The sequence below is a fragment of the Myotis myotis genome, unplaced genomic scaffold (assembly GCF_014108235.1).
Source record: "Myotis myotis isolate mMyoMyo1 unplaced genomic scaffold, mMyoMyo1.p scaffold_m19_p_3, whole genome shotgun sequence".
In the NCBI taxonomy this organism is placed as follows: domain Eukaryota; kingdom Metazoa; phylum Chordata; class Mammalia; order Chiroptera; family Vespertilionidae; genus Myotis; species Myotis myotis.
In genome coordinates this window covers 186277807-186304266 of record NW_023416335.1, presented here as the reverse complement: position 1 = coordinate 186304266, position 26460 = coordinate 186277807, and the positions used below count along the sequence as shown (strand labels likewise).

General features: G+C 44.9%; 1 protein-coding gene across 3 annotated transcripts in view; it reads left to right on the top strand.

The window, feature by feature from the left end:
* Nucleotides 1–26065, top strand: part of PTPRO (protein tyrosine phosphatase receptor type O) — a 214382-nt gene extending 188317 nt beyond the window's left edge. For all 3 annotated transcript variants that reach the window (XM_036300652.1, XM_036300653.1, XM_036300654.1), the window contains 8 exons: nt 6556–6646; nt 7744–7820; nt 8383–8517; nt 8738–8860; nt 11807–11961; nt 15788–15923; nt 20588–20707; nt 22007–26065. In XM_036300652.1, coding sequence (XP_036156545.1) covers nt 6556–6646; nt 7744–7820; nt 8383–8517; nt 8738–8860; nt 11807–11961; nt 15788–15923; nt 20588–20692 — 822 coding nt within the window. In that variant the 3' untranslated portion in view covers nt 20693–20707; nt 22007–26065. The remainder of the gene's footprint in view (nt 1–6555; nt 6647–7743; nt 7821–8382; nt 8518–8737; nt 8861–11806; nt 11962–15787; nt 15924–20587; nt 20708–22006) is intronic.
* The last annotated feature ends 395 nt before the right edge of the window (nt 26066–26460 follow it).

The following is a 26460-nucleotide window of genomic DNA, read 5'->3' as shown; positions in this document are numbered from 1 at the left end:
TTTATCTATAAAATGGTAGGCTTCACTGAATCAGTGATTCTCAATGGGGCCAGTACCAGGCAGTTCCCCAGGCAGGGTTTGCGGATGTGTAGGAGTGTTCTTTTTGTTGTTGGTGGTGGTGGTGTTTTTGTTTTTGTTTTTTGGTTGTCATATGGCTTTGGAGTAACCTACTAGTGGTATTTAGTGGGGAGAGAAACAGGGATGCTAAATGTTCTTTAATAAGTGGGACAGTCCCACACAGCAAAGAATTGTCCCAAGATAATAGTAGTCCCCTGAGAACACTGGACTAAATGTGAGGTATGGATACATCCAAGCTTTAATACTCACGTGTGATGGTCAGGATTCTGCAGAGAAATGGAATAGATAGATGATAGATAGATAGATAGATAGATAGATAGATAGATAGATAGATAAGTAGGTAGATAGATGATATAATAGGATTTAGAGAAAGCGAGATGGAGAGATTTATTTTAAGAAATTGGCTCACATGACTGCCAGAGCTAGCAAGTGTGAAATCTGCAGGGCAGGCTGGGGACCTGGGGAAGAGGTGATGTTGCCGCTCAAGTCCGAAGTCTGGAAGCAGAATTCCTTCCTCCTCCGGGCACTTCCATCTTTCCTCTTAAGGCCTTCGATTTACTAGATAAGATCCACCCACGTTTTGGAGGCTAATCTGCTTTCTCAAAGTCTACTCCTGATTGACATGTTAATCACATCTAAAAAAATACTTACACAGGACATCTGGACTTGATGTCTGACCAAGAAACTTGGTGCTATAACCTTGCCAAGCTGACACATCAAATTAACCATCACACCATGATTGGAAGGAGTGTTTAGTATTTATACTTATTATGAAGGTTTTTTCCCCATATATCTTTGTTCTTAGAGTATTATTGGTCATATATGTAATTCATTGGGTGTCAAGTCCTGATATATATATAATTTATTTGGTGTCTTGGCATGGTGAGAAAATACAAATTACTCTCCAGAAGTCTGATTTATTTAAATCACAAACTCAGATTGTTTGTTTTGGGCTAACATTTGCTCAAGCAGTGACCCACTAGTCTGGCTCACTTCCTTTTTCATTTGAGAGCCTCCCAGATATTGCCAGTTCCCAACTCTACCCACCCTACATCCTCATCGTCTCTTCCTCTACTTTCATAGACACATTGTGCTCCCATACCTGACTTCAGGTTGCATGTTGGACCTTCCACATGGCAGCTATCAAATTTTCCTGAAGTTGATAGTTAATTGAGGTTTAAGGGACAAAAATGTTTCCTCTGTAATGGAAACCCGAGCGGGTGTTAAGATGGCTCAGTCAGCTGGTCTAGCTAAATCCATTGGCTGGACAGGTATTTGTTCTGTTTATATTAATGCTGAATAGTTGTATAATTCATTTTGATTCTGACATTGAAAGAGCACACCCATATAGAGAAATTTCATCACTTGTAAGCATTATGCAAATTGAAACTAATGTCTAGATTTATATATACAACCAATACATCCATAAGTCATACATGAAACTATACAAGTTGCTAATTTGCATTCACTGAATAAATTACTCTTCACTATGCATCTGATTTTTGCATCTACTAGAAAGACTGATTATCCTTCTAACAAAAAATATACATCTTTTCTTAGGGAGGTTTGGGAACCAGGGATTAGATTTAACTCCTCATTTCTTATGCCTCAGTTGGAGAAGGTTTTGAAGAGCCAGACTTTAGAGCTTGAAATTTGAGAGCCCACGAAATATACCTCCTACTGCTCATTCTGTCATTATTTTTCTGTGTTTTGTGTTTGATTGGGATGCTAGTGGAATAGTGTGTCTACAAAGATAAAAGCAAAACTACTTTACTTCTCATATAGTCCACAAGGGATGGCCTCTGATTTCTGGGAGTAGCTTTCATTTGCACTGTTCTTACCCGTGTTTCAGTCCAGTTCACTAGAGACCTACCTGCAGTTCTTGTTGAAAAATGTTGCCTTGAACCCTCTCCAACACCAGGGATCATACATTGCTCCAGACCTGAGTTAGTTTTCTTTCCTCTCATTTCTAATTTCCTCTGTTCCCAAGTGCCTGTAACAGTAATGTGTCCAGTGATTGGAGTATTGTCCCTAAATCCCATACCTGAGCCCAAAGCCCTGGTGGCGATTGCTAGGCACGCCTGAGGTTGACTTTCTTTTTAGCCATCTTCCATCACCTGCCCAAGACTCCCATCACTGCTGCACCCCATTCTTCCTTATTTGGAATAGGGTCGTTTGCGGATATAATTAGTTAAGATGAGGTCTTACTACAGTAGGGTGGAAGTCCTTATGAAAAGACAGCTATGCGACAATTCAGAAACAAGGAGACTGCCGTGTGATGACAACGCAGAGATTGGAGAGATACAGCTAGAACCGTGCACATACACTGCTTTGCTTTTCAAGACTAGCGGGCTTCTAACACAGCCACAGAGGATGGACTTCCATTGGGCCTTGGTGGCTGTATTGGTTTCCTAGGGTTGCCATAACAAATTACCATAATCTTGGTGGCTGTAAGCAATAGAAATTTATTCTCTCACAATTCTAGAGGCCAGAAGTTCAAAATCAAAGTGTTAGCAGGGCCATGCTCCTCTGAAGGCTGCAAAGGAGAATCATCTATTTCTGGTGGCTCCAGGCATTCCTTGGCTTGCAGCTGCCTAACTCACATCTGTGCCTCCGCCTTTATATGGCCTCCTCTCCTCCCTTTCATAAGAACACTTGTCATTAGATTTAGGGCCCACCTGGTTAATGCAAAAAGGACTTGTCTCATGATCCTTAACGTAATTACATCTGCAAACACCCTCCTTCCAAATAAGGCCACATTCACAGGTCCTGGGGGTTACGATGTGGACATATCTTTTGGGGGGACCACCATTCATATGGTGACTCTGTGGCCAAAAAAAAACAAACAAACTCACGCTGATAAATTATATTAGAGTCAAAACTAGCAAGAGAAAATTCAAAAATGATTTATGCTGGTTTCAGGCCATCCCCTCATACTTTGACTTTCTGGAGCTTTAAGCCTCTGGAGATTCCATATGGTTAGAAAGAGAATAACTGCAAAGCTACTGAGCTGGAAACTGTGTGTTCCATTTTCCACTTAGCGACAGGCTGAATTTCAAAAGATTGCGAGCATGTTGTGTGTACATGCGGTTCCTGCTTTGCTGCAATTCAGCTCTGGCAATTTACATTCACAGTGTTCAGCCAATTAAACCTCTCTTATCAACTTAGGGCATTTACTGCAGGAAGGCAACTCACAATTAAAGTTCTATCAGCTACTCAGCGTCCATATGTGCCCCAGCTCTCTGCCGCAATCTGTTTCCACCATTTCTTTCGTATCTGATGCCCTTTCCTGTGGCTTATCAGTCTGTCCTCAAAGCAGGGGACTTGGGGGAAGAGTTGCTGGTCTGTTAGTACAAATGGCAAAGAATGGAGAATTGTGGGGCCAGGCAAACAGACACATTTCACAACCATTATCCATAGTTCTGCATTAATATGTTGGGTTTAATCATTCCATTTGGTGGTCACTGTACACCAGTGAGGTGTGGAGAAATTATTAGCCTTATCTTACAAATAATTACACTGACTTGAACGAGAATTGAACTACTTTTCCAAGGCCCTACAGTTTAAGTGGTACCCCAAAATGAGCCAGATGTTTTGACAAGCTATCTATAAAGGCATTATTTTAAAAGAAGATGTTTTTATTGATTTTTAGAGAGAAAGGAAGGGAGATAGTGAGAGAGATAGAAATGTTGATGAAATAGAAACATCAATCAGCTACCTCCTGCACTATCCCTGCAACCAAGGCATGTGCCCTGACCGAGAATGGAACCGGTGACCTCCTGGTGCATGGGTCAACCGCTGAGACACACCGGCCAGGCTATAAAGGCACTCTTTAAAGGAGGTAGATTTCCAAAATAAACAACGGAAGCATCATTTAAATGAGCATATAGCTGCCAAAAGGACCTAACCTAACACTGATTTAGTTGAAGTTGCTAAAACCAGGTTTCATTTTTTACAAGAATGATTTGAAAGCCCTTGAAAATGGAAAAACTAGTAATAACAGTGGCATTTGAAGGCATTTGGCAAGCAAGGGTTTTGATTAAGATAGAAAAACTTCTAATTTTGTGAATTGAGGATCCAAGTTAGTATACCAATAGTTTGTCTTTACAATGCTTCAATTTAGGTCAAAAAGCTTGAGATTTAGAAAAGTTATAGTACGATGGGAGCAGAGGAACCGAGAAATCTGGACAATTTTGGTTGGTTCATCCTTGTGGGCCACAGGCTTGCCTCCCAACGCCATTAAGCACACACACTGAACTTCTTATGTGGAAGCCCCGGGAGCTTCAAGAACTGGATTCAGAAGCATATGCTTTGCAAAGAGCACTGGAATCAAGACAAAAAAATCATGAAGGAGAGATCATTGTTCAGTCTCTCAAAATGTTATCAAATGTGTCCAACTCCCTTTGAAAGTCTTTCAAAGACTCTCAAAACTCTTTTCTCTGAGAAGTATTCCTCCAGGTTATGATTGAAGGAATAATTGGGAATAATTATGACAAGTAAAACTTGTTTGCAATATTAGCATCCTATATGAGTAAATAAAATGTACAAGTGGTTTCTCTGTTGCTCAGTTAATAGTCTTATAGAAAAGTGCATTACTATATAGATAATCCCACTTATAGATGGCTACACATCCTGTTTACTAATATTTCCCACAAATTTGTTGAGTGGTATAAGTAGGTATGCTGCATTGGGCTTGCCTATACAATTCCAGGGAGCATCGTTCACACAGACCACAGCATGAACGATGCCCCTAGGGAAATCTAAGTGGTTTGACAACAACCCTTGTTTCCTACCAAACGTAGGACAAAACAGCTTAGAAATCATCTGTCCAGTAGCATAACTTTTTGAGGTGTGATGGTTGTCAGTTTATAGAAAAATCGCTCTATCAATTCACCTTCTGATATAGAATTTATGGGAATACTGATACACACAGGCAGATATTTGGATGTTCTTATTTTCACTGCAGGTTCCACTTACCCACTACTAATTCATCCTTATTTTTGAGGTTTCTTTACCATCTATATATATAAAAGGCTAAGTGACTAGCCAATCGGTCGGCCGGCTGACTGGCCCATAGGTATGATGTGCAATGACCACCAGGGGGCAGACCCTCAACACAGGAGCTACCAAGTGACAGCAACTTTGCAGAGTACCCTCTCACACTCCAGGACCCCTCAGGGGATGTTGGACTGCCGGTTTTAGGTTTCAGCCCAATCACCGCAGGCCAGCCTGAGGGACCCCACCTGCCTGAGGGACCCCGCTCACTCCACAGACACCCTATGAACCCTGGAGCCTCCCCAGGTGTGGCCAGCTGGAGTGGGACCATGGGAGGTTGGCTCCAGGACCTGTTAAGCCCATCTTGCCCAGTCCCGCCCTGCCAGCCACCTTCTAATTAATTTCCTTTCAATGTGCACAAATCCATGCACTGGGCCTCTAGTCTATATATATATAAAAGCCTAAGTGACTGAATGACCAAACAACCAGTCGACCGCTCGCTATGACGTGCACTGACCACCAGGGGGCAGACACTCAATGCAGGAGCCATCCCCTGATGGTCAGTGTGCTCCCACAGCCAACCTCCCACGTTCCCTTCCTCCGGCTGGCCAGCCCCAATCAGCCCCTATTGCCAGCCAGGCCAAGGGACACCTCACCCCCACCCCCTGTGCACAAATTTGTGCACCAGGCTTCTAGTATATTTATAAGTATCTGTCAATCCAACATCTTGTTACATGGAAAATACTCCTTCGTTGTTCCTTATTCTTTCTTTTACCACTTTCTCTAAGGCTCATTGCCTAAAAGAGAAATACTGACATTTCCTCAGAGAATAGGAAATATTTGTGCAAATTGCATACATTTTAGTTACTATATACCTCCTAAAATCTGAAATGGATTTCTTTTCAAACTTGTTTTCAGATTTTCCACACCCAGAGAATTATGCATATAATCCTTACCTTCTCCAAATGATCACCAGGTTATCCAAGATATGTATGTATTGTATTAGTCAGCTGTTTCTGCAATAATGCTATTATATACAAAACAACATGAAAATCTCAGTGACCTACAGCAACAATTAATTTTCTCACTGCAGGTCTGTGGAATAGCAGGGACAGTTCTGCTTCCAGCCATGGGTCAGTGTCAGGACTGTTTCACAGGTCTCCTCACTTAGGGACTTGCAGCTTCCCTACTCATGTTCTTTTCACAGCAGATGGCAGAAATACAAGAGGGTAAACCAAATCAAACAAGCACATTTAAAGCTTCTTATTGAACATGATTCTACCCAAGTTCATTGGCCAAAGCAGGTAGACAAGAGTGGGGTGGAGAAGTATGTTCTATCCCAAAAGGGAGCTCTGAAGCTTCATATGGCAAAGGGGGTGTGATGATTCTGTTATAGGCTGGAGTGAAGAATGGTCTAAAGTGAACATCCAATCCACACCATGTATGTATGGAAATCTCAAATCTATTCTCTGTCACTTACAGGAGTTGAAATTGATTGGACTGGATATTCCACACTTTGCTGCAGACCTTCCACTGAACCGATGTAAAAATCGTTATACAAACATCCTACCATGTAAGATTGTCAATAGTGCCGGTCTGACTCATATCTTTCAAAGGTCGAAGGATGATTAAATGCAAATTAATCAGTTTCACCAATCTCTGGCCAGACCCAGTTGTGGTCTGGATCTTCAAGGCCATCTCTGATCAAATCCGTGCTCTGATGTCATTTGATCCTATCGTGTGTAGGAAGATGTGATCATTAAGCTTTTAAATGAACTGCATCTGAACAGGAAAGACTGACCATTTTGCCCTTTAGTGATCAAATGTCTTAGCCAAATTAGGAATAAAATAACCTGTGCTCTTATAAAATGAATTCTGTCAATTCATTGGTAATGGAAGGCAGCAAATGGAAAGGGAGCTCAGTGTGTTAAAATTCCTCCTCTTTCTAACTTCTGGCAAGTTCTGTTGTTGCTTAGCATTTTTTAATAAAAGCAACATTCAAAGAAAAAGTAATATGAAGAACTAACAGGACAATTAAAATATATTCCAATATAGATTTAACTTTCCTCTCTGCTATACTCCAGAGGGAGCCAAGACAGGATAGAAAAGTAGAAAAAAGAGGGTGGAAAAGCTCTAGAAAAATAATTTTTTCCTTAATAAGGTTTCTTGATAATCTTATGCAGCATTATCATTATAACACCTTACATCTGTACACATTTCAGAATTTACTTTTCTCATTTGAATTCCATTCACAAAAAAGCCCATGCAACCCCCTTTTCTCTTCTAGGTGTCCCAAAGGTAATGCATTCTTGGATGTCACTATGTGAAATGGCAATCACATAGTTAGGATACATGCTGTATGTAGCCTTCCATACAATCTACCAAATTTTTTAGTTTCTGTAAATATTCTGCACAATCTCCCCCAAGAGATGGATCTAATTCTTCGAAGGACAGGAGAGCTGGTGGGAGAAAATAGTGATGGAGAGAAATTTATATATTTGTTTAAACGAGAAACTGAAATTGAGATATGGCTAACATATCAAGCTAAGACCAGCTTTATCTCCCTACTCTGTCACTGATAATTTTGACTTGGTATTGGGAAGACAGGATCTAGACAATTCTTCCTTCCACTCTAATTTTTAATATTTCCTTTCTTCTGATTCTGTACAGATGACTTTAGCCGAGTGCGATTAATCTCCATGAATGAAGAGGAAGGAGCAGACTACATCAATGCCAACTACATTCCTGTAAGTAAAAGAAATAAAAAGTAAACCAGGCATCCAAATTCCAGCGCAGGCTGAGGAAAACCCATCAGGGATACAGGGATGCGTCGAACGGTTTAAAAGAAAGCTATTCTACAGAGAACAGTTTCCATTATTCCATCTCAGAATAGACCATAGGAAACAAAGAATCCCAGAGATTAATTATGTTCATATTTCCTTATAAAGGATGAGTGAAAACAGTAGGTCATTACATTAAAGATCATCTTTCTCATGTTTAAATATTTTTGGCAGCCAAACACAAAGGGCTCCCCCTGAGCACCTGTGCTTTAAAATATCTATAAAGATTGTAGTTATCATTTTAGAAAGTGAGGGTGTGATTTTATAGGCTTCCCAAGGATCATGCTTAAAATCACACTGACCTATACAGTCAGTCACTCTGACGGCCTCTTCCATGGGAACAGGGGAATACGGTACAGAGGTCTGAGATCCGTTGCCAGGTTTATCACCAGTACATTTTCAGTTGTTTCCCAATTTATGCAGAACGGCCTTGGTTCCTTAGGTGACAACTCTGTCACTTACCTTTCAGGGATACAACTCATCCCAGGAGTATATCGCCACACAGGGGCCACTGCCTGAAACCAGAAATGACTTCTGGAAGATGGTCCTCCAGCAGAAGTCTCAGATTATTGTCATGCTCACTCAGTGCAATGAGAAAAGGAGGGTAAGTGCCTACGGGACGGTCCCACTCAGCAGGAAGCCCCGCACCAGCCACGCCGTGAATGGAGTGCTTACCCGCACGGAGCCTGCTCTTGCTTCCTATCACCTCACAGTGTCACGCACACTTCTTCAGACACAAGTGCTTTCGTTTTCCCTAAAAGAGCACAGACTTCATGCCTCCCCCGGCTTGTTTGTTTGACCATGTTGTGTGGTTTCCACCTCAGGTGAAATGTGACCATTACTGGCCGTTCACGGAAGAGCCCATCACTTACGGAGACATCACCGTGGAGATGATCTCGGAGGAAGAGCAGGATGACTGGGCCTGCAGACACTTTCGGATCATCTATGTAAGTCACGAAGCACAAGTTCAGATGCTGTCCCCAGGCTGAGGGAACCTCCCCCTCCCCCCGCCCCCAGGTGTCAGGAGACCAACCCACCATCAAACAAGATCATGAGCACTTCAGGCTTTGCAACACTGCTTCCTTCAAGAGGAAAAGCCCACATTCAATATCCTTGTTCCCCATGTCCTGGAGCCTGGTGGGATGAAATGCTGGCCTGCAGGGCCTGAGGGGATGGGGAGAGACTGCCCTGCCCATGGCAGGTTATCCAGGGCAATAGAGGACATGTGGGCCTTGCTCCCAGGCCTGACTGAGGAGGGGCATGCTCTCATGACTTATACTAACCTTATGAGAGTATAATTAGCATACGCAAGGCACGTTTACATTTTAAATTAAACACTTAAACCATGATTTAGTAGTTTAGTTTTTGCTTTGTTTTGTTTTCCCCTTATTTTGTTCTGGTTTGGTTTTTATTATTTCAAAGGTACTTCAGGGCATTTTTATTTTATTGATTTCAGAGAGGAAGGGAGAGGGAGAGCGAGATAGAAATATCAATGAGGAGAGAGAATCATTGATTGGCTGCCTCCTGCACACCCCCAACTTGGGATCGAGCCCGCAACCCAGGCATGTGCCCTTGAGCAGAATTCAACCTGGAGCCCTTCAGTCTGCAGGCCAACACTCTATCCGCTGAGCCAAACCGGCTAGGGCACTTCAGGACATTATTAATCATGGTTCCACATCTCTTTTGAAATGCCATTGATTTCTGATTGCTAGGATGTCAGCACAGTCTGTTCCTCCTGCCACCTCTCTAAGGACAGGCTTGGAGCGTGTGCAGTAGGTTCATGTGCAGGCGAGGTGCAGACATCATCCGCAGAATACATCCCTGCTGTATTCAAACTTGGCATGAACTGAGTAAGAATTGGAGAAAAAAGCAACAGCACTAACCCCTTCACTCCCTTGATGTGTGCCTTGCTGTTCAGCTGACAGGGGTCACCCTGATACCAAGTCCCCTCCCTGCCTGGCTCCTAGTGACTGATTTAAGGGCTTCCTATTTTTGAAGGATCTTGACTATTTTACTAGGGTAGCTGCATACATTTTCAGATCAACTGTAATATGTAAGACTGTTCAAATCTTTGTGCTAAGCCTGCCATCCGCATTTGAAAAGAATGAGCATTTTCATGAACTTTTCTGGGCAACTAAAAGTATCTAGTGATTGAGTATCTTTAAACCCTCATGGTGTTGAATAATTATGCACATTTTGTTATGCTTGGGTTACGTTCTTTCCATACTTATTGTAGACAGCAGCGATGGCAGCCAGCATTTTGCAGGCTTCCGGCTCCGTGTGTCTAGGACAGAGCCTGCAGTGAGGGAGGCTCTGCATACCGCTGAGGGTGTATGGCCTTAGGTGCCAAGGGGACAGAGGGTCTAGTAAGTGCTGACTTCGTTATATTTACACACATCTTATTACGCATTTGTTTATCTACTTCATTTATGCATTTATTTCTATTTATACAAATTTTACTCCGCCCAAGACCACTGACTCTTTAGAATTCATTTCTCTTTAATACTTAAACTTTAGCTCCAAACTCATAGTCAGGCCAAACTCGTCCAAATGATGATAGAGTATTTCATCCACTCAGTGGGTGCTGGGCTCTGACTAAATTTGAGGGAAAGGGGATGAATTAGTTCCTTGTGAGGCCTGGGTTTGGAATATTGATAACAAGAGCAAAATAAATCTTTATGCTGATAAGTTAGTGGGGACTAAAAAGAGTGACATTTGAAGGCTCCACATCCTAATTGACATTAGCTCAGTTCAGAGGGAACAATACAGGGGTGGGCAAAAGTAGGTTTACAGTTGTTCATATGGAAAAAGGCATGCAGGTTATGATTATTGCAGTAGCTCTATTAACTCAAAAGAATGTCACAATGGCACAGTAAACATACTTTTGTCCACACCTGTAGAGTTGACCTATCAGTTAATCTGAACAGGACAAATATACAATACATTCCCGCATACAAGGATTCCCAGAACCAACCGTCTGACTGCCCTGGGCTGCTGCAGTGATGGCAGGAATGATGTAGAAGTGGTGACGATAATGGTAGCTCACAGGTACCGTCCTTCACAAACATGAGCACACTGCATCCCCACAACAGCCCTGTTACAGGTCAGGTTATCCTGCAACATCTGAAAAGACCTTTTTTAGATATGAGAACAGTGGTGTCAGTGAGTTTGCCTTGGGTCAAGCCTGCTAGTATCAAAGACCAAGACCGGGATTGTTAAATAGGTGATTTAGGGAACAAGGAACGCAGGATAGGACAGAACAAGGAAGAAGTCTCACACAGCTAGGAGTTCAGCTGAAGTCTAGCATCAGCCAGGTCCCAGGGAGGGTGTTGGGGAATGAATGGCACCATAGACTTAGTTGTCCCACCTGCCATAATGGGGCTGGCTTTTTGTACCCTGTTATCAGCCACTGTTTAGCTGCAGAATGCCTGGAGCAGTAGAACACAAGGTCTTGGGCATTTTCCAGAAAGGCAGCTCCCCCGGATGGGGGACAACTCTGAGAAGGGTGCAGCTCTATGCTGCTGGCAGCGGCTGGGAAGGGGGACCCAAGGGGTACCAAGAGCACCTTCCACAGTGTTTAACTCATTGGCCAAAGCCGATGCAATTGCTAAATTGCTAGGATGCAAACTCTAATCTGCTTAAACTCTTATCTCTACACAGGCCTGGATTAGCCCATTTATCCTACTATTTGAAGCTTTGTACATGAGTATGTTTTTTCCAGATCCTGCTTTGTGCCAGACACAATGCTCAGATCTGGAAAGGGAAGTATTCAGACCAGGAGGGGAATGCGGCTTTACCTTCCTGTGCCATTAACGTGTGAGCTGCAGTGGCCGCCTGGGCCCTCCTGCCAGGGGGCTGCGAGATTAATGCTTGCTTTGCCTTTTCTCCTAAAGGCTGACGAGATGCAGGACGTGAAGCATTTTAACTACACTGCGTGGCCTGATCACGGTGTGCCCACAGCCAACGCAGCAGAAAGCATCCTGCAGTTTGTGCACGTGGTCCGACAGCAAGCTACCAAGAGCAGAGGCCCCATGATCGTGCACTGCAGGTAACGTCATCAAATGCAGTTTCTGTTAAGCACCATGAACTTGGTTTTGTTTAAGGGAAATAAGCCAGTCAGAGAAAGACAAGCATCACATGATCTTGCTCATCTGTGGAATCTAATGAACAAAATAAACTAATGAACAAAATAGGTCCAGAAATATAAAAGCATGAAACAGACTGATGAATCTCAGAGGGAAAGGGCTGGGGGGGGGGGGGGGGGCAAAAGGGAGGAGAAGATTAACCAAATAATTTATATGCGTTTATGCATTACCTACGGACACAGACAATAGGGTGGTGAAGGCTGGGGGTGGGGTCGGGACACTAGAAGGGGTCATGAGAGAAAAAAAGGACATCTGTAATACTTTCAACAATAAAAATTTGTAAAAAGAAAAATAAAGAAATAATAGAATGCTTAACAAAACTAAAACTAAAAAAAGAAAAAAAAAGTCCACCCGTCCATTAACTCCTGATCAGATTGAATTAATAAAATGAATTATGATTTTTTTAAAAAATTTTATGATTAACTTAGGTCTTCCTAGACATGTTATTTACTTGTAATATAGCCATTTATATCCTCTAAGATAGATATTATTATTCTCCTTTTAGAATGAAAAAAGCTGAGGAGTAGAGAGGTTAAGGGGTTCACACAAGTTCATGCAACTCAAACCTGGAGGAGTTAGGGTTCAGGCATTCTCCATGGCCATGACTTTAAGCACTGCATGGTCTTACCTTATCCTGTCAAGGATTCTGATGGTTTATAACATGGCCAAATGCAAGGTCAACTTAAAAATAGCTAACCACAGCCCAGAATAATATAAACAGACATAAAAGCCAGGCGAGGGAAAGGAGAAATGAGAACGTTCAGCTCATTGAAATAAACAGAGTTGCTATGATTGCTTTTCAAGATTTCCTTTAAATTTCCAGATAGTTCAAATGAAAGGGGTCCTTATGACCTACTGTATTAGCAAAAATCGAGGACCCTGCTAATTCCTTATCAGAAGAATTATCTTTGATTTAAGCTTTATTCCTACCAAGTGAGCAAAGCTTCACCAAAATCCATTGGTGTGACATATTTTAGTAAAATTTTTATGCAATCTCTGAAGAGCAGGGGCTATAAATATGCTCATATTGTATATCAGAGATAGAAGTAAGATAAATATGTTAGAGGAAGCACTGGCAGCCATGTCAGCCTAAGCAAATCTACACTAATAAAAGAGAAATATGCAAATTAACCATTTCTCCATCACTCCACTACACCCGCAAGCCACGCCCACCAGCCAATCAGAGTGACTATGCAAATTAACCCAACTAAGATGATGGCAGCCACGGAGCTGGAGTGAGCAGGAGGCTTGGGTTGCCCCCAGGGGTGGAGGAAGCCAAGCTTCCCACCTGCCCTGGCTGGCCCTGGACTCTGCTCAAGGCTAAAAAGTTTCAATTATAGAAGTTAAATAAATCCCAGATACCTGCTTCCAGCCACCCTGGCATCCACTCAAGGAGGGGCTGGGAGCCTGGGTTGCCAGGGGCAACCCACATTTCCAGCCAGACCTGGGTTCTGCTCAAGGCTACAAAGTTTCAATTATAGAAGATAAATAAATCCCAGATACCTGCAAAAAAAAGAGAGGCTGGGAGCTTGGGTTGCCAGGGGGTGTAGCCAGCCTGAAAACAGCCCTCAGCCCCTCACCCAGGCTGGCCACACCCCCATGGGGTGAGGGTCCTTGCTGGGGGACTTGGCCAGCCTGCAAACAGCCATCAGCCCCTCACCCAGACTGGCCAGGCACCCCAGTGGGACCCCCCACCCTAATCCAGGACACCCTTCAGGGCAAACCAGCCAACCCCCACCCCTGCACCAGGCCTCTATGCTATATAATAAAAGGGTAATATGAAAATTGACCCTAATAGCAGAACAACTGGGAATGACTGGTCACTATGACACACACTAACCACCAGGGGGCAGATGCTCAATGCAGGAGCTGCCCCCTGGTGGTCAGTGCACTCCCACAGGGGGAGCTCTGCTCAGCCACAAGCCAGGCTGATTGCTGCCAGCATAGCAGTGGTGGTGGGAGCCTCTCCCGCCTTCTCAGCATCGCTAAGGATGTCTGACTGCAGCTTAGGCCTGCTCCCTGCTGGAAAGTGGACATCCCCTGAGGGTTTCTGGCTGCCAGAGGGATGTCTGACTGCCAGCTTAGGGCTGATCCCCTGGGGAGCGGGCCTAAGCCAGCAGGTGGACATCCCCTGAGGTGTCCCAGACTGCGAGAGGGCACAGGCCAGGCTGAGGGACACCCCCCCCACCCCCCAGTGCACAAATTTTTGTGCACCAGGCCTCTAGTAGATCTATAATCCTGGACCTACCTGGCACCAGGGCCTCTGTGAACTAGAATGAGTAGGTAGAGAGAGAGAGAGGGAGAGAGAGAGAAAGAGAGAGAGAGAGAGAGAGAGAGAAGCATGTGATGTGTCTCCCTGGACAGAAAAATGCTTCGAAGGCTATCAAGTTTCTGACCAGGGAGAGGACCCTTGCTATCGGTCCACCATAGGCATTCACAGGTTAAAAACTTTGCTTCACCAAATGAAAATGATCTCGTCTCACAATGGTTCCTTCCAAGAGCCGAACATGAAGCTGCTCAACCATGTGGTCAAACTCACAGTTTCTTTCACAGCAGGCAGCTGGGACAACTCTGGATGTGACTTTACAGGTGTTCACCCAGTGGCAGAATGTAAGATAAGTCCTGGGTGAGCAGGGTTGTCCAGTACAAAAAGCAAACTAGGGCTCTGAGCTACAGGCTTTTACTGTTGGATTTCTCTCCTAGCCAGTTCTGCATAGAAATCAATTTTGGCTTCCTCTTTTCTCATATACGATAATTCAGACTTTGAAAACACTTGGCCCTACAGTCTGCATGACTGGAAGAAAAGAAGGGCTGACTTAACATGTACAACTGTGCTGGGCAATCGGTCAGCACAAATCACTCCACTTCCCTCTAGGATTTGGGGGCTGTAATGAATAGGGTCCAAATATTAAATTTGATTTGGAGGCAACTACCTAAAAGATTACTGGGGAATGCAAGCAGGCTAGAACTCACTGGAAGGGAGATGTGCTGTAAGGAAAGTCTGGAATGGTGAACTCAACCCAGGGTTTAAGGCACACAAATTGGTCTGGCCCCAGAGCTGGAGGTGAGTAGTGGGCATCTCAGCTAGACTTCTGAGCTGGGTGTGAGGCTTAATTCTGCGGCTGCTCAGAAGACTGAAATTGTTTATGTGTCAAGTTCCCTGAGGGAAGGAACCAGCTCTCTCACCAGGCCCATGGGCACTTCTTACCTTTCTCAGGAAGCAGAGAGCTCCAGGTGGAGGAGAGAGGTGTTGCCCAGACTAGTGCAGACCCCTACCTCTTTTTTTCCTTAATCCTCACTTGAGGACATTCTTAAAGAGAGAGGAAAGGAGAGAGAGAGAGAGACAGAGAGAGAGAGAGAAGAAACATTGAGTGGTTGCTTTCATACATGCCCCAACCAGGGATCGAACCCGAAACCCAGGTATATGCCCTGATGAAGAACTGAACCGGCAACCTTTCGGTGCACAGGATGATGCTCAACCAGCTGAGCCACTCTGGCCGGACCAGACCCATACCTCTTTCAGAGCAGCAGCAGTGATAGTCAAATGTGATATTAGAAGACACACCAACCACAGTTGCACGGTTAAAATGAAGTGGAAAACATTCTCAGGAGTTTAGTCTTCTTTTTTTTTGCTACCTGTTTTGTTTTTTGATCGCCAGTTTGTCCCCCACCCCCACCCCCCGTGTGGAAGCACTGTGTGAGTAACCTGCTGTCTGCACACTCTTGCAGCGCTGGCGTCGGCCGGACGGGAACGTTCATCGCCCTGGACAGGCTCTTGCAGCACATTCGGGAGCACGAGTTTGTGGACATCTTAGGGCTGGTGTCAGAAATGAGGTCATACCGGATGTCCATGGTACAGACAGAGGTAGGGATGTAATCAATAGGAATCTATAAATTTGACCTTGACTGAAAAAAACTTCCTACTATTTCACCTCCTGTTTCAGTCTTGCATCTGCTATTTCCAGTGTCTTATTGTGCACATTCGAACTGCTTCACGGTCCAGGAGAAACAGATATTCGTTTCTAAAATCCGTTCAGTGTGCAGTGCCTGCGCTTCTATTGGTGCCATGTGCCCTTTACAACTCAGAGCACGCAGATCTATCCGTAATAGACGAAGGCCTCTTTGAACAGAGGGAGAGTTCGGGGCAGCCAATCTGGGGACATGCCATCGAGTGGACGCTGTGGGACTGATGTGATTTCACCTGTGTTTGAAAGGCTAGATTTCATTCAAAAGTTTGTCACTAGTTTGTCCACCATGTGAGTCTCTGTCCCAGTTCACTTTCGATAATGATCAGGGGTTGGACTCACGCTTTCTGTCCCCCTTATGATTTTAAGGATCTCCAAACTACCAACACGTCCATTTCCCTTGACCTAAATGAATGGCTTTAGCATTGTAACAACATGGCAGCATGCCTAGAAACATCCATCCCTCTTCCCCCTCCCCCACCACCACCCCCAGGCCCCCTCCTCCCAGAAGTCTGGGAATGCCCAAGGGCTGGAGTGGCAGCCTGGGGCCAGCAGACAGCCTCGCACCACCTCACAGCCACAGTGGGTGTGCACCTGCGTGGGCCTCAAAAAGCAAGCACCATCGCTTGTTCACAGTCCTAGTCACCCAGACATACCCGAAGCTTCTCAGCTTCAGGTGTAGAGTCATCTCTTTTTTTTTGAAGGCGTTTGTGTGGGTGGAACAGAGTAGAACACATCCTGGCCAGACTTCTTAAGTTCCAAGGAATTGAATGCAGCCTTGGTCTTCCTCGTGCTTTTCATGTGAATCACCACTAGATGTCAGTATAACCCAAAAGCCTGCAGTAATGGCTTAGGTCTCAAGGCTTGGGTGGGTTTCTCCTTCACCATCCCTTTGACTTCTCTCCTGCATCCTCACTCCCATCGGAGCAAGGCTTGGCACAATCGTTCCAGTGTGTTTCTTTCTGAGCCAAAGCAGGATCATGCCACTGCGGAAAAGCAACCCATTCACATTCAGCTCTCACATGTGATGAGCAAGTCCTCATGTATGTGTCCTCACTTCCTTACCCACTCCTGCCCCAACCCTGCTGCCTTGGATTCCACTGCTGTGGGGACATGAATGTGGCCTTGTTTAAAGGCCCTGATTTCCCAGAGAAGCCTGCTACCTAATGAGTAAACAGTGCTTCATGAATCGGTCCATAGTTTTGGCTTTCACCTCCATAAATTTATATATCCTAATATGTGATTATAACTCCCCATGTGTGTATTAATCCCCAGCTTCAAGGGCAGCTCCTTATTTTAAGTATTTTGGATTTGATCAATTGTCTGCCACAGTGACCTAATTTATAGCTTTTAGAACTTTATAGACTTTGATTATAGCCTGTTTGCTTTTGACTTTCCCAGTACAGGACCTTAATCCCTTTTTAAATACTACCTTCCCCCGGCAGACCCTCCATCTGATTCCATGCCAGGATCTTTCTCCAGGTGTGGTAATCACGCAACACTAGGTCGGCCATGTGCCTCTCTGCAAGGCTGAGAAAATGTTGCTTCCCCCGTAACTTTCTTGCCCCAAACTTTGGATGTTTGGCTTCTTTGTTTACAGCAGCATTTTAAGTTGCCATCTCTAGGGAAACAGTCTTTTTTAAGGACGATATCCCTTCCCTGAACTCTGGTGGGAAAATGCAAAGTCAGCAAAAGAGGCGAGGTCACCATGGGTTACTGATTTTCCCCAACTGTTCCAGCTTCATTCTGGAGTTCCCTCGGGATTTTGCAGCAGGTCTTCTCTAGTTCAGTTGTTTATTTATGTTGAAACATCTTGTCCACTTCCCTTTGTGTTTCCTCGTGGTGGCCCTCTTTGCAATGCGACCTGTATTTTGAATGTTAGGATTTTCCTAACATCCTCCTTGAGCCCATTCACAGCCAAGTCCTGCTGCCTTCTACTTTGCTGCTGTGAGTAAGTAAAGAGCAGAGTGGAACACGATTTTCTTAGCTTTCTCATCCTAGGGCACCCTGTGACACTAATGATTTTCAAGAGGCCGGAATGATCCCCAGCTGATTTCTGGCTCTGTGTATATCTATCGACCACCTGCATATATTGTGTACTAGAATCCCGTTACTTCCCATCACCTGGATTCTATCACCCAACCCCCTTCTAAAAATAGCTGAAATAAAGTTAAGTACAGTGAGGCCTTGACTTACGAGTGTCCCGACTAACGAGTTTTTCGAGATATGAGCCGTCTCTCGGCCGATTTTTTGCTTTGAGTTGCGAGCTAAAATTCGGGTTACGAGCCAGCTTCAGATACGCCACTGCTAGTTGGCGCAGCGAACATCACAGTGAACGCCACATCAGCCAAGCATCACGTGTCTCACTTGTTCACTTTTGATTTGACATATGAGTAATTTGAGTTACGAGCTCCGTCACGGAACGAATTAAACTCGTAAGTCAAGGCCCCACTGTACTTTCAGCCCCCCATAAAAGCAGAAGGTGCATAGCCCCAGTCAGGCTGGGGTGAGATGCTGTCCTCTCCCCTAAAAACAAATAAATACAAAGAGTAGACGTAACTGATTATGTGGGTCAGGTCCTCAGATGCCCGCAACCTGTGGCGTGGGCTATTGTTAACATGCCCTCTTCCCCTTTCTCACCTGACCAACCTCCCTGCACCCGCCACCCCCTCCCATGGCCTCTCCACAGAGCAGCAAAGGGTAAAGAGAGTAGGGTTGTCAGGCCAGCCCCCTGGAGAAGGCCTGGGTCCCGCATGGCCACTGCACAACTCACTTTGTCTCTCAAGGTCCATTCCTCGTCTGTAAACTGTGAATGACAACGTTTGGGAATTGCCGTTGCCGTGAAGCACACATTCTGTGATGTGGCAAATCTAGGCAATGCTTCCAACTGTGAAGTAGGCCGTGTGGAGAACATGCGCCTCCCTGGGGCTCTCTTCTATTTTTATCAAATGCTTTGTTTGATTTCCCTCTAATGGGCTTCCGCTGGAGGTCAGGTAGGGCTTTGCTTTTGTAGCCTGTCCTGATCGGAGCTTAGATTTCTCAGGGACCTCAGGGACCTGCCCATAAATAGTCTTTATTTACTTTTCCTGTGGTCTGGCTCCTTTTTTTTTTTTTTAGGCAAAGTTTGGCCACTGGTCACTTCTGGGTTGAGAAACCAGGTGACCAGGTCTCTGCCTTATTATGCCCAGTGCTGACACAGCCCTGGAAGCCAGAGTGATGTACAATAAGGAGAGGCGGGTAGCTCAGTTATTGATGAGATACTGCCACTAAATAAGGGCCTATATTTTCTCCCAATCTCATTGAAAAACACAGGTGAGGCTGAAGAATCAACCCAGTGAGGTTCGAAGTCTTAACCTTACCTTTTGTTTAAAGTTGTCATACAAAATGCTCAAGATCCTAGGGACATCTTGACTGGTTCTGATAGAAAGGTTATTTCTAATGCTATTCCTTACGGAGAAAGTCTGGGCAATAAAGAAAAAGGAGAAAGATCACGAGGTTATCTTGATTTTATGTTACAAAGACAGCAACTCTCAATATTTCAGCACATTTCATCCCGCCTTCCTTCAAGTATAACTTTCACACAATTATGCCCACAAGCTATGTGTCCATATGCTAATTTTAAATTCTGCTTTTTCACTTAATATTTTCCTATGTGTATTATACCAAATTGCCCAAAATTAAATAAATTATATAAATTTCATTTTAAAGACTGGATATTTTATTATAGACATACCATTGATTATTTAAACCATTCTTCTTTGTATAGGATATAAAATTGGATTATTTTCCACTTTATACTATTACTAGAGGCCCAGTGCACAACATTCATGCACTGAGGGGGGGGGGGCGTCCCTCAGCCTGGCCTGCACCCTCTCACAGGTCGGGAACCCTCAGCAGTCCTTAGCACTGCTGCGGAGGCGGGAGAGGCTCCCGCCACCACCTCTGCACTCACCAGGCTTCTGGTTGAGTGGCGCTCCCCCTGTGGGAGCACGCTGATCACCAGGGGGCAGCTCCTGCATTGAGTATCTGCCCCCTGATGGTCAGTGTGCATCATAGCAACTGCCATTCGGTCAATTTGCATATTAGCCTTTTATTATATAGGATCTGTGTTCACAATGAAATGACTTTTCACTTTAAAAAAACATACAGTAGGTTGAAAGTTTTATTTCTAATTTATTCCATGGCTTTGAAGTTTAGAAAGCCCTTTCATAAAGTAATCAGAGAGGAATTAACCTATATTTTCCTTTATATTTTTGTAAGTTTAATTTATTAAACTTCTTGGAATTTATTTTGATATATTAAGAGGTAATAGACTTTTTTTTCAAAATAGTCCATCATATAGACATTGAATATTTATTGCCTTTAGCTCTATTATTATTCAAAATATTTTTTCAGTTGATTCCCTTGGATTTTCTAGTTATAAAATTGTCTCCTACTTAATAAAAATTTGTTCCTTTGACATCAGGTCATAATATTTAACACTGTCATAGTATCAACATACTATCTTTGCACATATTTGTACAACAACATCTTGCTCTGACACATGTCCTGGCTTCTGCTGCAGGAGCAGTACATTTTCATCCATCAGTGTGTGCAGCTGATATGGACGAAGAAGAAGCAGCAGTTCTGCATCAGTGACGTCATCTACGAGAATGTCAGCAAGTCCTAGTCAGAATCCGGAGCAGTAAGTAGGGAAGTGCCCTTCGTGGGAGGGACATGATGAGCCACAGCGAAAGGCAGCAGCAGCCACTTGTCTGACTCTGACCCCACAGAGGTGGTCAGGAAAGGTGGGCGCAGGGAGAGGCAGGCACTGTAGCAGATCTTAGCGCTTCAGTGGGCCTTGGTTGGTGGGTGTGACATGAAGGCACTTCGGCAGCTCATGATGATTTGACCTCCATCCCTTCCACCCTGAACCTTAAATTACTGATTTTGGCTCTGTGCCTATAACATCAGGATATAATCATCCACCCTATTTATGTAGACATTTTGTGCAAGTAGTTTATTGATTACAAAAGGGTCATAAAGGGACTACAAAGAAGACATGAGCTGGAGTGAACACCCCAAAGGAGAAAATATTGACAGTAGTTCAGGATAGCAGAGTCTAGAAACACCTTGATCTTACCCATTATAAGCACTTACTTGAGAGCGTCCTGAATACATTAGTAACATATTCAATGTCATGTGCTCCAATTTTGACTAGAAGGTCAGATTTTAGTTGTGTAAGTAATTGGCTCAAGTAACAAGTAATCTGCCCATTCAACTCAGTAAGCAGAGTGTGAACTGTGTCTGAATATACAAAAGGGGGCAGGACCACGGACTGGGTGGGAGAGGACAGGGTGCATTGTGGGAGAAATGTGGAAGAAGTAGTATATGGACCACTGGGTAGCAGGATTGGACTAGCATCGTGCCTTTATATCCACCAAGAAAGAGACAGAAAGCACAAAGAGGCAGGAAGGATAAAGAATAAGGAAAGAGAGCCTGGCCATTGTAGCTCAATGGTTGAGCATCAACCTATGAACCAGGAGGTCACAATTAGATTCCTGGTCAGGGCACATGCCTGGGTTGCAGGCTTGATCCCCAATGGGGGGTATGCAGGAGGCAGCCGATCAATGGTTCTCTCTCATCATTGATGTTCCTATCCCTCTCTCCCACTTTCTTCCTCTGTGAAATCAATAAAAATGTATTTTTTAAAGAAGAATAAGGGGAGAGAGAGAGAGAGAGAGAAACAGAGAGAGAGAGAGAGAGAGAGAGAGAGAGAGAGAGAGAGAGAGAGAAGTTTGCAGGTAGAGGGAAAGAGGTTCAGATTCACAGAAAGTAGGAATTACACAGAGAAAGCTGCACACCCGTCTGCCCAGGCTGTGGGGTGAATGTAATGAAAGCAAGCGGTAGAGTGGGAGGAAGGGGCTGTACTTCCGGCCACAGGGCTGTTGATGGGCAGCTTTGCCCTCCCAGCCTGCTTACTGTTTCTCTCTCTCATTCACAGGACAGGACACAGTGTGCGCCCATCCTCCCTTGCTTCCAGAGTTTTGGGGGCCCCTGCTAGCCATTTGCTAAGAGGAGCCCCTGCTTTGTAATATGTGGCCAAGGAGATCCTGTATCTCGTAGAAGCACCGGGAAGACTTAGCCTTAAAGAGCCTACAGTGTCTTTTGGACTCTTTCACTTCTGGACATTTAATAACAAACCAAATTCGACGGAACACCCGGAGGTCCAGACGCTCTGCCCAGGGCAGGAAGCACAGCCCCTTCCCGAGAGTTTTGCTGGCCCCTCTCTGGTCGGGCTGAGCTTTTTGTTGCTGTTTCCAAGTGCAATGATTTTCATCTGTGTATGATTTTATCAGAACGTTGAATTGTTTCCTGCTCACACAATTGATCAAGCCCATAGCCCACGAAGGAAAGGCATTGTTAGTCTAAAATTATACCTCATTGTGAGAAAGAGGCATGGCCACATATAAAGAAATGGTGATTCTACTTCAAGAAAATTGAACCAGCGATACCTGCACCCCAACGTTGAGCTATGGGATCAGGAGCAGGGAGGGTGGACCTGGGAAGAGAGAGCAGTTCTACCCAGAGATCAGCCACCTATCTTTTCCAAATACGAAAAGCTGGAATTCAGCTTCAAAGTAGAGTAGAAAAAAATATTTAATTCTTAATTGTTCTAGTTCTTGATGGTTTTCTTCCGTATTAACAGTCAAGTGTTTCTTCCTTGGCCCCCTGGGACTAATGTCGCCAGCCAGGTTCTTTTGCCACAAACCAGATCTGATTCGAAGAGTCAAAAGTCTGACTCTTCAGACTCCGTCGCGGTCTGAGCAAGCTTGGTGCCTAGTCTCTGCATTGTTTTTGTTTTTTTGTTCATACGTGGGGAGCGACTTCTGTGAGAACTACATAGGATGTGAAAACCGCACTTTCTTTCCCCCAGACAGCTGGGGATTTCTGAAAACATGGCAATGAACTGCAGCGCGCTAGGACAATTATTTGGCTGCCACTTTTTTTTTTTTTTAATTGTCAAGTGTCACTGTGAATATCAACAGAGATTTCTTTTTGTTTTCTGGGGTTTTTTGTTGTTGTTGTTGTTGTTGTCAGTTTCGTTTTAATCAGTGTAACCAGTAACATTTTATCCCACTCTTTAGATTTTGTAGAATTCCATGATTGTGTATTGTGACATGAACGCTGTCAGAATGGACACAGATGGCACCGTGGGGCCTGTTCCGTTGTGTCCCCGAGGAATCAGGGCTGACGGTGTGCAAAGGAAAACCTTCTGAGGGAGAGGAAGCACACGCCGGCTGCTTCCTCGTGGTGGTGTGGCCGGAGCGAGCCTGCCCGCGTGGCTTGGCCAGGCTTTGCCCCTCTCCGCGTATGGATCAGTGCCCCTCGCCCTGGCCTCCCTCCATTCCTGATCATCTTCATGGAGCCGTGAGCATAGGATCAGCTTAATATTTTATCAGTGACCTTGGTGATGGTGAAGGGTGCCAAGTGAACAGCTCTGCACCCCACCGTCTTGTCACCGAGACGACCTGGCCACAGCAGAGTTTGGCGCGGTTCTCAGCGAGTCCTGGCCAGCCAGGTTCAGGTTAACCGCAGGGGTGCCCACGCCCTGCAGGTTAGCAGCTCGGGCTCCCAGGCTTGTCAGTTACACTCGCCTCCCTTCCTCCCCTCCTTGCCTCGCTGCGCCACCGCCTCTTCTCACCTCGCCCCTCTCTTTCCTTCTTGGACACGTGAATAAGGCATCGCTCCATGCTCAGGTGCACGCACCGCTAAAGAAAGGCGGCACGGGTCGGTAGATTTTTCACACACAGACGGGCCCGGAGGGAAGTGTGCCACCTTGGCTGAGCCGATAAGCCGCGTGGGTGTGCCGGAATCCATTTCCAATTTCCGTAAGCGGGAACATTCCTTCCCCTGAAACTTAAGGCACGTCATCAATATTTCATGTTTTTCTCCAGCACCCCTTCGGGGAGGGATCAAATAGTACCAGATCGGTTTTCCCAAAAGAGAAGATGAGGTATCCAGACTTAGACTGAGGACTCGGAGTTTAGATGATGACAGGAGGGTCACACGCAAGCACGTTCCCGGGTCTTGTTCCTCAGGCTCTCCGTCCGTCACTGTCCCCGCACGGGCACACTGCACCCCCCAGTTTGTGAGTGGGTCGTGAGGAAGCAGAGATCTGCCAGAAGCCTGGGGTTTTTAATCTTGACTTTGGAACTCCTCTCTCCTGAGTCTCAGTCAATAAACTTTTGAAAAAACTAAAAACAGCTCCGTATTCTGAGGGTGTAAAGAGTATCAAATGTAATAACCCCCCAAAGGCGCTTTGTAGCTTGTTCTTTCATGGCTCCTAAGGCCACTCTAAGCAGCTTAATTTCCACCCCAGGACTCAATGATAAGCATTCCGAGGGGCGGCTGTGGGGCCTCTGTATTAGGGATTAGTTTTTTAAAATCATCTCCGTACTGTTTTTACTGAACACAGAGGCACTGGCCCACGCGGCTCCTAACAGTCTACGTGGTGCAGAGCCAATTTCTGAAGTTAACAGAGAAACTACCATGAGAATCGATTTACAAATTGAATAGTTAACACCAACGGAGCCAGCACTGCACATTATACGATTTTACTCAACTTGAAAGGGAAAGAAAGTGGTAGAGGACTGCAATTTTTTTTTTTTTTTTGGACAGAATGCTAATTCAGGCTTTACAATTTTCCACGATGAAGTCGGCGTTGCCCCTACTGCCCTAAATTTAAAATGACAAAAGTTAGTAAGATTTCAAAAAATCTCTTATCAAAATCTGTCTAACCTCTTCTAAAACGTTTAATCAGATTTTATAGGGTCTCTCTTTTTCTAAAAGCTGTCCCTGCCCCTCCAGAGGCTTGCGTTTCTGAAAGAAGGCCGCGGTGACAACGGGGAGAGTGGGGGCGGGAGGCCCTGGATCTGGATTTTTTGCAGACCATATGATAGCTGCTTGCTAGAGGCTTGGGCCTTCGCCAACGAGTTCAGGTTACTGAATCCAATCTCTAAGAGCCAAAATCCTCCCTGCTTTCTAGCAAGGAGGCCTTCCTCTCTGCCTCAGGAAACGTGATGTCATGCGCTTCAAATGAGCTGGCTCGTTTCCTAGCTCACAGATCGCTGGTCTGCTACTTGGCACGAGCTCAGAGTCCAGGGGCCATACCTAGGACGCAACACAACACCCACGTTGGCCAAAGGCGTGATAAAGAAACAAAAACACAACATGTGCAAAAACGGCAAACTTCTGCCCCTGGCTTCCTAACAGCCCCGTGCGGATGCATGTGAAGGAAACGTAAGCCAGGACATCGCTGGTGCCTGGCCTGCCAGAACAGCAGGACTTTGTGTTCCGTTTCAACTGATGCTCATCACGAGGCCTGATCCCGGTGTCACTCCCTTAAATGCTTAGCTCTGGAGGGACCTGAACAAACTAAAGGTTGTCCAGGACAGGGTCACTAGAACTATTAGGGATGTGGAAAACGACAAGTCATAGTGACAGCATGTGGGAAAAGTGAGGGTGTTAATGAGGAAATCATCCATTCAGCCGGTCAGTCACTGTACAAATGTTTGTCTACCTAAGCATGGTGAATGAGTGAATCCATCCACCAATGAAAGAACTCCTCACCACTTACAATATACTAGGCACTAGAAGCATAAGTGGTGCTATGTACTGATTATTTAAAATGTGTGATAGAATCAGAGTTTCATTGCTGTTTTTGGAAGGACAAAAAAAAGTCTTTTCCAAGACTCAGTGCCTCTTCCTTGGTGAGAAATTCCACCTCCTACTCAAAGCACACCCCTGGCAGATGGCTGATTCTTTCCTACTGAGCACGTCCAGGGTGTGGAACTGCCACCTCACAGGGCAGCCCATCCCCTCATTTGTCAGAGAGCATTTCCTCCTGTCTACGCAGCCAGGGAACCTAACATTGAGGCTGTGAGTCCCTGCTTCTCGGGGCTATACTAGCAGTGGTTCTCAACCTTCTGGCCCTTTAAATACAGTTCCTCATGTTGTGACCCAACCATAACATTATTTTCATTGCTACTTCATAACTGTAATGTTGCTACTGTTATGAATCGTAATGTAAATATCTGATATGCAGGATGGTCTTAGGCGACCCCTGTGAAAGGGTCGTTCGACCGCCAAAGGGGTCGCGACCCACAGGTTGAGAACCGCTGGGCTATAGGCTGAAGCCCAAATCTACTTCCCATTTTGGTAAAAGGGCAGGTGCTGTGAGCATGCCACTGCCCAGGGCATGAAATTTGATAAACAAAGTAAAGCTGCCCAGAGCTTTAAACAGAGGCCTGGTTTTCTTTTAAGCATTTACACCTGACTCCCAGGGGAGAAATGGTGGGTGTGCATTTTTCTCCAAATGCGGTAAGCTCTTTATATGCATGTTCTCTTAATTTCTTAAGAGTAGCCATTTAGCAGGAGAAGAAATGGAGAGGCAGT